The sequence below is a fragment of the Doryrhamphus excisus genome, chromosome 1 (genome assembly GCF_030265055.1).
Source record: "Doryrhamphus excisus isolate RoL2022-K1 chromosome 1, RoL_Dexc_1.0, whole genome shotgun sequence".
In the NCBI taxonomy this organism is placed as follows: domain Eukaryota; kingdom Metazoa; phylum Chordata; class Actinopteri; order Syngnathiformes; family Syngnathidae; genus Doryrhamphus; species Doryrhamphus excisus.
Genome location: NC_080466.1, coordinates 34764200 through 34778318, shown reverse-complemented (window position 1 = coordinate 34778318; position 14119 = coordinate 34764200). Strand labels below are relative to the sequence as shown.

Sequence of the window (14119 nt, the reverse complement as noted above, 5' to 3'; positions counted from 1 at the left end):
ATGGTGTTACGTGGTCACATGTCATTTCCGCCACAATAATACAACACTGGTAAGCTAGCTCAGCTCTCTCTCCCCCCTCCCCTCGCCCCAACGCGCCTGGCTCTCTCGGTATGGCGGACGGCGAGAGGTCCCCGCTCCTGTCGGATCTGGGAGATGCTGCTCTCGGCAGCGGCAACGGCGGTCTCTCTCCCGGCGCGGCGCCCTACAGTGTGGCCGGCAAGCCGCAGAGTGAGTAGCTCGCATCCGCCGTGCTCGTTTCTCTCCCAACGCCCGATTGGGCAGCATCTTCGTTAGCCGTTAGCATCTGGCTAACTCGGCTGTGACAGCTGCGGAGAACCGGTCTGTCGTGCTCGTCTTTCCCCTGTAGGGGACGTTGTCTCGGGATGGACTTTCTCTGGATATCCTTCCATGTGGAAGAAAATGTGTTTATTAAGTCTATAACGTTTTCTACTGACCGGTGTTGTGCTCACTAGCACACCTTGTTGTTATAGTATGAGAGCTAGCTTGTTAGCACCCCGGAATGCTCGAAAAACGCAATCTTTGCATTTTATTATAACCGTGACTCAGCTATTGTTACTATACAATCTAATGCATGTATTTTAGCAACTGGGCGCTGATTAATGTAAACATGTAGCAAATAGTGCTGCTTCATGAGCTAGCAAGCGAGAAACACCTGTTTTGATTGACACACCACACGGCCGTTCGGAAGACGACTGTGGGCGGGTTCAGTAGAACTGTAAACCAATGAGAAGCCAATGAGGCACGGGTGATGTTCAAATTTAATGCAACATCCATGCAATGTCAAGTATGAGCCTAAACATGTGTTTTTTGTCATCATGACAAACAGTTTAAAGTTCAGTCAGTAATAATACATACTTAGTCATTTTAAACATTTTCTCTGATTGGCCGAACCCGTTCAGCATTCCAGGAGTTTTTTTTTCTTCAAAAGCTGCTTTCAGCAGAACTCGAGACCAAATCTTATTAGCTTGTTAATCATAAGAGGTCACTTGTCATGGGAACGCAACCTCAGTCTGTTGCACAATACTCACGTCTGCACCCTTGTTTGTCACTTGTGTTTTACTACTCAATATTCATTGTGTTCCCTTCAGGCTTCCCACCGTTTCCCAGCCCCACTCAGCCCTCGGTGCTCTTCGGGGAAGACCCACCACCGTACTCCCCTCTGACCTCACCGGAGAGCGGCAGCGCCCCCGTCATTAGCTGTAGGGTGTGCCAGAGTCTGATCTCGGTGGAGGGGAAAATCCACCAGCATGTGGTCAAGTGTGGCGTCTGCAATGAAGCCACGGTAGGTTACAAACAGGATCTGATCAGGACTACCACATTCCACGGTGGACCACATCGTATTACCTCCACCAAGGAGTTTTCATGGCTTCATTAGTTCTATTCTCTAATGGGCACCATGCCTCAATGAAAACGTTTTAGCATGACGTTTGATACCGCCAATCTTTATCACAACAGGCACAGCCTGCAGAGCAGATGTGGCATCTGTAAAGCTGAAGTTGGCAATGGAGTTTAAAGGGGACCTATTATGCACATTCTTCAACCCATTGTCTTGAGATGTAGACTCCTATAGAGCAACTACACGCAATAACCCGCACAGGAAGCTTTCTAGATTGTCCAGAATCTGCACCTATTCCAACTGTATTTCCTTGGATTTTCAAAATAATCTGTTTTTATTTATTCCACTCCGGGCACGCCCACTCCGCTGTGATTGGTCACGCTCCCAAGTGCTCTGGACTATTTCTGGACTAATGCCGAACCTCACTTCCTAATTTTGTCAGTATAGGAGTTGATAATAAATAAATGAATGAACCGTTTGGAGAGCTACCTTTAAAAGTGGTTAGGAGCTACTGGCAACTCATGAGCTACTGGCTGGAGATGCCTGACTTGCCGTGTATGAACTCCAAGAGTGGTAACGTAGGCACCACTGGTGTGATGGAGCACCGGAGAACCGGTATGCGAGAGCTGCATCTACCTCGCCTTCTTGAGGAGCAGCACTCATTGTGGGATGCACTTTGTCAGAAGCTAAATATGAGGGCACCATGGTTCCTAAGTGCAGACAATCTTGGCAAAACATCGGTAGTGGAAATGTGGTCATTAGACTTTTTTGCGGGTGTGCCCATGTTTTGGACATCGGTGAGTTTGTAATTTGTATGCAGTCAGGGAAGACGCTCCCCGTATGCGCACTCTATAATGCTACACAGACATCCGCTTACTTACACAAAATAAACACGGTGCTAAAAGGGTGAAATCTTCGGCAAAAGAGTGCAGGGCAGGCATACCCTGGAGTGCCCATATAAGGAAGTCCGGATCCCTGTGATGTCACAGAGAGCCAGTGTTACAAAACATGCTCTGAAACCGAGCATTTCCAGTCATCCCAAATTTCTCTCAGGGCTCACCAAAACTCATGATCTGAAACGTTTGGCATTGTTTAACAAGATGTGTTTTGTTTAACAACATTTATAGGGCAGAAAAGTGGAAAAACTATAATAGGTCCCATTTAAAGACATTTAAATGACATTTTTACATGAGATAACACTGAAGTAAAACAGGATTGTTTGACCTTGGTAGAGCTTTCCCATTCTAGCTCACGGCATGACTAAGCAGTTTTACCCTAACCTTACGCCTTGCGGATGAAAGTAAAGCACTTGTGTGATCTTGTGCTGTCGGATTTACAAAGTCTTGCGCGAGGCTCTGCAAGACCAACTCATCTGTGAAGCTGCTCACATGATTGTATTGTTGGCAGTTACCCCCCCCCCCCCCTTTTCAACAGCAGCAGTAGCAAACTAAAGACCTTAGTCCCAAAAGACCATAGTCCCTGCTCAGAAGCAGTGCAAAATAGATGCACCGTCTTGCTTTACAATTGCAGTGGCTATAGTGTTTATTATTTATTTACTATAGTGTTTGTTAAATCTCAGATATCACACAGTGAATCAGAAGTGTTAGTCTTGATGCTGGAATTTGGACAAAAGTGCCCCGACTAGGTGTACTTTATTCACTGTTCACACATTATTGTAAATCTGCACATATCCATGGTACAACAGTGTAACATTAAGAAGTGGTGTCGAAAGACACAAACGCTAGCTTAGCTATGTGAGCTACCGTGCTAATATCACACGTCAACAGCAACATCACGCTTGTTTAGGCTATTCGCCACCGGGAGTGGACAGCTCCCACCTCTGTAGCTAACTGACGGATAGTTTATTTCTTTTAAGATGCATAGTAAAGCCTCGGGGCGGCACAGCGGTCTAGTGGTTAGCGCGCAGACCTCACAGCTAGGAGACCTGGGTTCAATTCCACCCTCGGCCATCTCTGTGTGGAGTTTGCATGTTCTCCGTGGGTTTTCTCCGGGTACTCCGGTTTCCTCCCACATTCCAAAAACATGCTAGGTTAATTGGCCACTCCAAATTGTCCATAGGTATGAATGTGAGTGTGAATGGTTGTTTGTCTATATGTGCCCTGTGATTGGCTGGCGACCAGTCCAGGGTACTTATAAGATCCATAAGATCTTATAAGGAAATGGAACAGTTTTTATTCCTATACATGAACAGGAAACAGTTCTCTTATCATAGTTGTCTTCCTGTGTGTGTGTGTGTCCCTCTTTGCAGCCCATTAAGAACGCTCCGGCAGGGAAGAAATATGTCCGCTGTCCCTGCAACTGTCTCCTCATCTGCAAAGTCACCTCCCAGAGGATTGCTTGTCCTCGACCATACTGGTGAGATACACTTGTGTGTGTGTGTGTGTGTGTGTGTGTGTGTGTGTGTGAGAGCGATACAGTGGAAACAAGGCACCCAAGGACCTTTACCTGCAAGGCTCAGCAAGCAGATCGGAAGATAACAAGCTCGTTATGGGAGCCACGTTGTTTGTTTGTTTCTGCATGACGTGTCTCTTGTGACACATCTGAGACTATTTCCCCCGGTAACCCTGAAAACAATATGGTAAAATGTTGGAAAATGGACATAATCATAATGCAGTGTTGTGTACAAGTAGAGCAGTTCTACACCACTGCAAACTAAAGCTACAATAATGAGAAGTATTGCATATGAACTGCATAGTATTATAGCATGAAATAGAACTGGGCCTGCACGGCGGTCTAGTGGTTAGCACACAGACTTCACAGCTAGGAGACCCGAGTTCAATCCCACCCTCGGCCATCTCTGTGTGGAGTTTGCATGTTCTCCCCGTGCATGTGTGGGTTTTCTCCGGGTACTCCAGTTTCCTCCCACATTCCAAAAACATGCTAGGTTAAATAATTGGTGACTCCAAATTGTCCATAGGTATGAATGTGAGTGTGAATGGTTGTTTGTCTATATGTGCCCTGTGATTGGCTGGCCACCAGTCCAGGGTGTACCCCGCCTTTCGCCCGAAGACAGCTGGGGTAGGCTCTAGCACTCACCGCGACCCTCGTGAGGATAAGCGGTAGAAAATGAATGAACGAAATAGAACTGCTTTTTATGTTTCAAATTATTCATTCATTCCGCCCTGGACCCTGGACTCGTGGCCAGCCAATCACAGGGCACATATAGACAAACAACCATTCACACTCACATTCATACCTATGGACAATTTGGAGTCACATATTTTCGGAATGTGGGAGGAAACCCACCCATGTGCAGCTCTGCAGCTGTTTCAAATCAGTGCCAGGAAATCATTTAATATACATTTTAAGCCTCATTAAGAGGCAAAAAGGGCTGTACATTATTCATTTTTTAAGGATCATTTCTTTGATGGGTAATTATCTCTGCACCGTGTTCTCACGTCCTTCTTGATGAGCTCGCACTGGATCTTCTCTCCCACCCATCTAACATCATCTCTGTGTGTGTGTGTGTGTCGCTCTCATTTCAGTAAGCGGATAATCAACCTGGGTCCGGTTCATCCTGGACCGGCCAGTCCAGACCCCCAGCCGGCGGGGGCCCGGGTCTCCTGCGGACACTGCAGCAACACCTTTTTGGTACACAACTTCTATCTGATTTGGAACTCTCTGATTTTTTTTTCATTATATAAAAAATATACATCAAATTATTGATAACATAATTAAAAATTTAAAATATTAGATTTATTAAAAAAAAAGAACCACTTGCACTTAGTTTAGTTGTTTTTACGCGATGATGCTGACTAACAGAGCCTAAAAATGAATATAAAGCAGTGACACAGGTTACGGTGGTGGTTTAGCATTCACCAGGACCCTCCTTGTCCGTGTCGACAACAGAAGTCGTAATCTGGGCCCCGGCTGCTGTAGCAGTGATCCTCTTGTCACAGATGGTCTGATAATGTTTTCTGTGCTCTCCATACAAATGATTATACATAGATGATACATAGAGCTGTACAGTTAACTTGTACAAATGACAATTTCACAACCTCTAGGAGCAAATCTTTTTTTATTTTGTCTGCTCATCTTTCCAGCATCACAAAGCACTTTGTGAAGCATCAACCGAGAGCACTATGCATTCACTGTAATTTAGGGAGGAATTTATCTTGAAGCTGTCCCCTTGCCTGCACACTTCCAGTACTTAACAGTAGGAAAGCCGCTCTTTGCTCCGACTTGCTTCAATTTTTTTTTTGCTCTGCAGTCATCCCTCATTTATTGTGGTTAATTGGTTACAGACACGACCTTGATAAGTGATTTTCACTTATTAATAAATTTATAAACCCTTTATATGACTTTCTAAATGCGTTTTTTTTTAGCATTTTTTTATCCTTATAGACATGAAATAATGAGTATACACCTTTACACTTCTATTACACAATATAGTGGGCATAATAGAAAATAAGCCATCCTAGACATAAATAAGATCGACTCGCACGTTAGCATCGACAGATCCTGCAGTGGCTAATGTCTCATGAGTGTAAAGTTACTGATGGCCAGAGACCAGTGTAGAATACTCCTCTACGCAGGAGCTGCTGTTTTTGTGCATGTTCTACACCAGTGGTTCCCAAACTTTTAACAGACCCGTACCCTCCCTTACATGTAATGGTAATGGTTTAATTTCATTTGAACATGCATCAGATTACAATTGAGTGCATCCCATAATCAGTTCCACATGTCCAAAAGGAGTAGGAAGAAGCAAAGCTTATTAAATCCTACCCCTCCATCTGGTACTTTTACGATCACTAACTGTTACATTTGTTCACTTCCTGCTTTCCTAATATAGTTTAAGTTGTTTTTTTGTTTTTTTTGGTCACGTACCGAAGTAGGAGGTGATATGAGCATCCAATGCCATAATGGGTACCATAGTAAGTGTCAATATAGTGATATATATAGCACATCATGACTGGTTCAAGACTCTTGGTAATGGTAATGGTAATGGTTTTATTTCATTTGAACATGCATCAGATTACAATTGAATGCATCACATAATCAGTTCACAGTTCCACATGTCCAAAAGGAGTAGGAAGAACTGTTACATTTTTTTGTTATTTTTATTTTATTTTATTTTTTTTACATTTTCTAAAAAAAATTTGTTTTTTTATTTTTGTCACATACCAAAGTAGGAGGTGATATGAGCATCCAATGGCATAATGGGTACCATAGTAAGTGTCAATATAGTGATATATATAGCACATCATGACTGGTTCAAGACTCTTCATCCTTGTATCATCCTTGTGACCTAAAGCCATACCCCCCCCCCCCCCCCCCCCACCCCCATTCCTGCACACTTAAAAACATAAACCGTATTATGTTTATTATAATTATTATAATTAACTTGAACTATTTAACATAGTTCATTAATTCATTCATTTTATAGTATGTAGTATTCCGGGTCAAAAATGTGTATTTTGCCTGGTGACCAAGTTTGGGGGGGAGGAGTTAAACAATCCTGATAAAGCAGTTGAACATAAGTAGAACATTTTGTAACATTGTCTTATTGTTGTTTGAACAACAAGTGATTGGTTTGGTAAATATCACCACCTTTGGGCTGCATGTACACATGCGGGTGTGTTTTCTGTCATTTGCAAGTGTCCCTGAATGCAGCGGTAACTTGCGTCTGAGGATTTGTGTGATGCACCTGAATGCATTATTTTAGAAAAAAACTGGAGAAGCACTGACAGCAGTTTGCTAGTTTTGATCCTGCTTGCCTCATTTTCCAATCGTCACTCACAATGACCGGGAGGGGATTCATTGGAACGCCAATATCAATGAAATCTTCAAGCTGAAACACTCTTAATCGGGGGTCTCAAACTCACGGCCCGCGGGCCGCATCTAGCAAATGGCTTAAAAACACATTGATTCTAATATGGGTCATTTTTGACCCACTTATGGAAGAGTGTAGGGTCCAGTCACTCATGCGTCTAAGGCAGGGGTCTCAAACACGCGGCCCGTGGGCCAAATGTGGCCCACAGGACACTAGTTTGAGGCCCCCGCCTTTATATGAAAGTTTAATTTGTTTTTTGATTTGCTTATTTATTTTTCCATCTTATTTTGTGTCGAAAAATAAAATGTAACATTAAACATTTATTTAATAATTTAATCATAAATAAAAATTAATTTAATTTGTTTCATTTGTTTTTTGATTTGCTCATTTATTTTTCCATCTTATTTTGTGTCGAAAAATAAAAATTAACATTAAACATTTATTTAATAATTTAATCATAAATAAAAATAATTTTATTTGTTTCATTTGTTTTTTGATTTGCTCATTTATTTTTCCATCTTATTTTGTGTCGAAAAATAAAAATGAACATTAAACATTCATTTAATAATTTAATAATAAATAAAAATTAATTTGTTCATTTTTTTCACTTGTTTCATTTGTTCTTTGATTTGCTTATTTATTTGTCCATCTTATTTTGTGTCAAAAAATTAAAATTAACATTAAACATGTATTTAATAATTTAATAATAAATAATTTATAATAATTTATTATAATTAATTTATAATGTTTTTAAAGCACTGAAAAAGTGGAGGGTATAGCAGAAGCATTGAAGACTATTATATATATATATATATATATATATATATATATATATATATATATATATATATATATATATATAATATAATCAATATTTATTAATATTTTTATTATATTTTTATTTGTATTTTTTTCTTTTTTATATATATATTTTCTTTTTTTTTACCTGACCTCAGACTGTGAGGCATTCAGGCGCACTCCTAATTTTCCTGTACATGTCTACACCTGCTGGAAAGTTCCATAGCTAAATGACAACGCTAACATTAAAGTAAGTGCACATCCTTATTGGTAATAATTGGCTCCCTTCTGTTCTTTCAGTGGACCGAGTTCACGGACCGCACGCTGGCCCGTTGCCCACACTGCAGGAAAGTGTGAGTAGTAATTCATACATTATAAAAAACACTTCACTCTAGTCAACTCCTCTCTTGTTTAACATGCTGCTTTCTACTGTGCCAGCCAACATGAGGATGGAATCAAACCTGTGACGTCTCGCGACACATTATTCTGCAGCTTATTGCGTCTTAAACTTTGCTTGCCTCGACTTTGACTTTTTCCCCAATTCCTCCTTCACAGAAGCTTCTTATGGCAGTCAGAGCTTGTATAGACATATGATTAATTCTACATACTTGGCCATACATGGGTTGACTATAGCCGCAATCAGTCCAGTTAATGTTTGTATGTTGTATGTTGTATGTAATGTATTCCAATAACCACAGTATCATGTTGTTGCTGAGTGTGTCGTTTACAGAGTAAATAACTACCAGGCTCTAGTCATTCATCCATCCATTTTCTATACCGCTTATCCTCACGAGGGTCGCAGGCATGCTGGAGCCTCTCCCAGCTGTCTTCGGGCGAGAGGCGGGGTACACCCTGGACTGGTCGAGGGTCTAATAAGGAAGGGGGGAAAAGCAATGGCTGATGGCAACCTCATAATGTACTTTTTTATGAACGCCACCTAATAGCAGGAGCTGCATTCAAAGTATCGAGTGGTGTATCCAGCAAGGATGCATGCAGGCCTCACAGCTCGGAGACCCGAGTTCAATTCCACCCTCGGCCATCTCTGTGTGGAGATTGCTCATCCCCGTGCATGCGTGGGTTTTCTCCGGGTACTCCGATTTCCTCCCACATTCCAAAAACATGCTAGGTTAATTGGCCACTCCAAATTGTCCATAGGTATGAATGTGAATGTGAGTGTGAATGGTTGTTTGTCTATATGTGCCCTGTGATTGGCTGGCCACCAGTCCAGGGTGTACCCTGCCTCTCATCCGAAGACAGCTGGGATAGACTCCAGCACCCCTGTGACCCTTGTGAGGAAAAAGCGGTAGAAAATGAATGAATGATTGAAATTCAAATAGGGCTGCACGGTGGTCGAGTGGTTAGCACGCAGGCGAGACCCGAGTTCAATTCTGTGTGGAGTTTGCATGTTCTCCTCTGGCTTTCTCCGGGTACACCGGTTTCCTCCCACATTCCAAAAACATGCTAGGTTAATTGGCGACTCCAAATTGTCCATAGGTATGAATGTGAGTGTGAATGGTTGTTTGTCTATATGTGCCCTGTGATTGGCTGGCCACCAGTCCAGGGTCTACTCCGCCTCTCGCCCGTAGACAGCTGGGATAGGCTCCAGCCTCCCCCTGCGATCCTCGTGAGGATAAGCGGTAGAAAATGAATGAATGAATGTTTGTTGTCGAAGACTTCTTTGATTTCTTGTTTTTGATTTGTCGCAGCTCCTCCATTGGTCAGAGGTACCCGAGGAGGCGGAGCTTGTGGTGTTTTCTTCTCTGCTTGCTGTTCAGCATTTCCACTGCTGGCCTGATTGTAAGTAAAATTGCTATGCGCCACGGCGCTAGCACGGAGGCATGCAACTGTCAAAAGGAGTACTTTTTATTCAGCCAGGCTCACAGCGACATTAGCGCCAATGGCTTCCTAAAGTGGAAAGCTTATCGTTGCATAGTAAACAAGCTGATTGCCGTTGCTGCCTCCTGTTTGTTTTGTTTGGCTTTTGAATTATCTCCCAGAGCAAGAGAATAGACCTGGGCCCTCCATACCCAACAGATAAGTTTAATTAAACCTCGAGCAAGGCTTAAACATGTCTCCTGTGAAATTAGTGAACAGCTATCATGCCGTAGGATTGTAATGGCTACAAAAAGGTCAAGGTTGACGCAGAATAAAACGAAATAAGATCCTATATAAGCACATCATATGCCAAACTGATTCGCCTTTGAATATTTCCAATAGGATTTATGTAAAAGTTGCATTTACATTGATCATCTGTATTTAACTAAATTATATTCCTTATAAATAACACATTTAGTTAAAATCTGATGAGTTTTTAAAGAAATTCATATTTAATATACATTTTTCCCCCAATCAACTTTTTTAGTTTTGTAGAACATGTATATAATAAAAATGTAATATAAAAACAGTTGCAAGCAACCAATGTGAAATAATTCAATGTATTCTACTTGATGAGCAGCAGAGGGCGCCAGAGGAGCATCAATGTGGCGTTCAGCGTCAGCAAACCACAAGCCAAACTCGGAGCAAATGCGCTTTCAAATCCTCTTAGTGAGCGACAAGCTACACACGGGTGTCTTGCTCTTGGTTTCATCATCTTCAAGTGGAATTTTTTGCGGACCTCCCCCCCCCACCTCCCTGCCCTTCCATGATGGATGGCCCTCAATCTCATCTGTCTTCCGCAGGCGGGTACGTGGCTCCAGGTGCAGGCCTACCCGGGTATCTACGCCTCGTGGGCCATACTGCTGCTCCTGGTGGTGGTGACGCTGGCGCGGGCCTTCTACTGGGCCTGCATGCGAGTCAGCCAGCCTCTCCAGAGCTTCACATAGACGCCCCCCCCATCCACCCACCCTTCCGGTCCCTCCAAACCTCTTTTCCTCCAATCCAAATCTGAAGCGCCCTCTTCCCAAACGGTCGAGGTTGGAGGATAAATGGCTTTAAAAACAAGCGTCAGCTGAAGATAACACAAATATTTATTTCATCAGTTCAACTCATTGTAGTCGCACGTTGACTTCCTGTCTTGACTTATAAGGTTATTTATTCTAATCCCGTGGCCCCGCCCCCTTAACGTGTGACCTCTGTTACAGCCACTCTATCATTTCATCGCGTAGAAGCATTTAACATTTATAAACCAGCAAGGAAGCAAATCAACGTTAGCGGCCGGAGGGACGTCATCCACCCAATCCCCCCTCCCCACCCTCCTTCCCCGTGAATCTCACAAGGATGAAGGAAATGTTTGAAATGAGAAGTTTTGATGCATGTGAATTTTCCTCCCCCCGGGGATCGGCTTTGATATGAGGCCGCCTGAACGCCTTAAAAGCGACGGTAATGGAAGGGAATTTAGCATCCGTGCGCACGCTGTAAACAAAAAAATGTCTTTGAAGCATCCGCACTACCGCTTTAATTCCAGCGATCTCAGTTGCTCTATTGTTCCGTATTATCCTCGTAACGCTCTACCAGGGGGGTGTCCAAAATTTCGGATTGGTGGGGAGGACTTTTATTCACATTTGTGTTTATAAAACATTCTACAAGCAATCTAGCGTAGGTCAAGATATGCTAAGCAATTCATACGTAATGTTTTTTTCCTCATTTAAATGTAATGAATTAACATCCTTAAGAAAAAATATTATACAAATAATATATAGGCCAATCATTTTTTGTTTAGTTGAGTTTTTTTGGACGAGTTCAAATATAATAATAATTGAAAAAACATAATTCCTGGATAATGTGATTACCAAATCGGTCACCAAAAGCAAGCTACGAAACGCAAATGGCCCCCGGGGGTTGGACGAAGCAAAACCACTCATGTTTTTAACACGTTTTGGATTTACTGTAATATGATCACATTGCACGGCGGTCGAGTGGTTAGCGTGCAGACCTCACAGCTAGTAGACCAGGGTTCAATTCCACCCTCGGCCATCTCTGTGTGGAGTTTGTTCTCCCAGTGCATGTGTGGGTTTTCTCCGGTTACTCCGGTTTCCTCCCACATTCCATAAAAAACATGCTAGGTTAATTAGCGACTCCAAATTGTCCATAGGTATGAATGTGAGTGTGAATGGTTGTTTGTCTATATGTGCCTTGTGATTGGCTGGCCACCAGTCCAGGGTGTACCCCGCCTCTCGTCCGAAGACAGCTGGGATAGGCTCCAGCACCCCCCGCGACCCTCGTGAGGAAAAAGCAGTATAGAATGAATGAATGAATGAATGAATGATCACATTGCTTTGCAAAGCATCAAAGAAAACCAATCCCTGTTTTCTGTGAATGTACCAATAGGCCCCGCCCACAGGGGGTGGGGCTTCCCTATTAGTTGCTTGCGCAAGGTGGGAGGAGCTTTCCTTTCCAGAAAAAGGAGGGTTTTCAATGCTCACTTTTCCGCTTAAGGTGACTTTAGTGTCGTGAAGGATGGATCGCCATGGCAACCAAGAACATAATAGCAGAAGAACCTTTGGACCTCAGTGTGATTAGTGAAATAATTGCCGCTTCATGTTCAGCTGGGTTCTGTTAAGCCCCTCCCCTAATGACATCCTGGATTGTTTACTTTTGCGATGCAAGCTTCCGTGATCGCGGGCATTTTTAAAAAAAATTTTTTGCTGTGTAAATAATGATTTTTTTGTTGGCGTGACAGGAAGTGATTAATACAATTATGTTGCACTCGGAGCGAGGGGGTTAAAAAAAAACACTAAAGTGGTGATCGTTTTTACTTCTGTTACATATTTAATGATTTATGAGCTACTAACCTGATGAGCCTGAACACACACACACACTCTCACACACAGACACACACACAGAGCACCTTACACTGCAGTGTCATACTGCATCCACTAGGTGATGTTACGACACGGGCGAGGTTGCACGTTATTTATTGTTCCGCTCTGGCGAGGAGTCAAATTTGAAGGCGACATTGTTATCATGCTAGGAAAAAGCCTTAATGTTTTACTGTTATCAATCATAGATGATTTTGTTTTTTTCTTTTATTTTCTGAAATCAGTGCAGTTATCTCAATGGTGTTTTAATAAACCAGTCAATTGTGTATCCGTGGCGATGGTGTTTTATGAAGGATGTTCATGAATCGAGAGAGGCCGACTGACGCTCTTCTCAGAGTGTGTTTACACGCAAATAAAGATGTGACCACGTGGAAAACACTTGTCTTGTCCTCAGGGTTCTTATTTCTTGGTACCTCAAAAGTACTATACCTGTATACTGGGGTCAGTATATACAGTAGGGTGCATCAAAAAACACAATTATTGAATTTTGATATGGATGGGTACTAAAAGTGTTCCAATATATGTAGAAACAACACATACAAAATATTTTTCCAATCCATGATTATTTAGGGGTGCCACCATACATCTGTTTTTGTGGAATAAAGTGGTGAATGGTTCAATGGTCGCCATGGAGATTTGAGGTCAGCAAAGACTGCAGCTCAAGAACTCTCAGGTGATATTTATGTTTTTGTTGGTATTTATACTCCTATGACATATTACTAGCAAATTTGCGGTTTTGTCTTTTGTAATTTGACTGATTTGTAGTCATATTTATAGGTATTTAGTGCTCATTGCCCCTACTGTAGCTAACATTAGCTAGCTACAGTTTGCTAATGACAGTTAGCTAATAGCTGAGCAAGCCTAACATCAAACATCAAAATTCAATAATTGTGTTTTTTGATGCACCCCATTGGATATACGTACATTATTACTACCAAATTTGTGGTTTTGTCTTCGTAATTTGAATGATTTGTAGTCATATTTATAGGTATTTAGTGCTCATTGCCTCTACTGTAGCTAACATTAGCTAGCTACAGTTTGCTAATGACAGTTAGCTAATAGCTCAGCAAGCCCAACATCAAAATTCAATAATTGTGTTTTTTGATGCACCCTATTGGATATACGTACATTATTACTACCAAATTTGTGGTTTTGTCTTTGTAATTTGAATGATTTGTAGTCATATTTATAGGTATTTAGTGCTCATTGCTTCTACTGTAGCTAACATTAGCTAGCTACAGTTTGCTAATGACAGCTAATAGCTGAGCAAGCCTAACATCAAAATTCAATAATTGTGTTTTTTGATGCACCCTATTGGATATACGTACATTATTACTCCCAAATTTGTGGTTTTGTCTTTGTAATTTGAATGATTTGTAGTCATATTTATAGGTATTTAGTGCTCATTGCCCC

The 14119-nt window shown here is 42.0% G+C and overlaps 1 protein-coding gene across 1 annotated transcript; it reads left to right on the top strand.

Moving 5' to 3' along the window:
* Positions 1 to 30: 30 nt before the first annotated feature.
* Positions 31 to 13084, top strand: pip4p1a (phosphatidylinositol-4,5-bisphosphate 4-phosphatase 1a). The gene is made up of 7 exons (XM_058065627.1): positions 31 to 228; positions 1110 to 1303; positions 3627 to 3733; positions 4864 to 4969; positions 8250 to 8302; positions 9656 to 9746; positions 10628 to 13084. Exons 1-7 carry the CDS (start codon positions 111 to 113, stop codon positions 10769 to 10771), a joined length of 813 nt encoding a protein of 270 aa, XP_057921610.1. The 5' UTR covers positions 31 to 110; the 3' UTR covers positions 10772 to 13084.
* The last annotated feature ends 1035 nt before the right edge of the window (positions 13085 to 14119 follow it).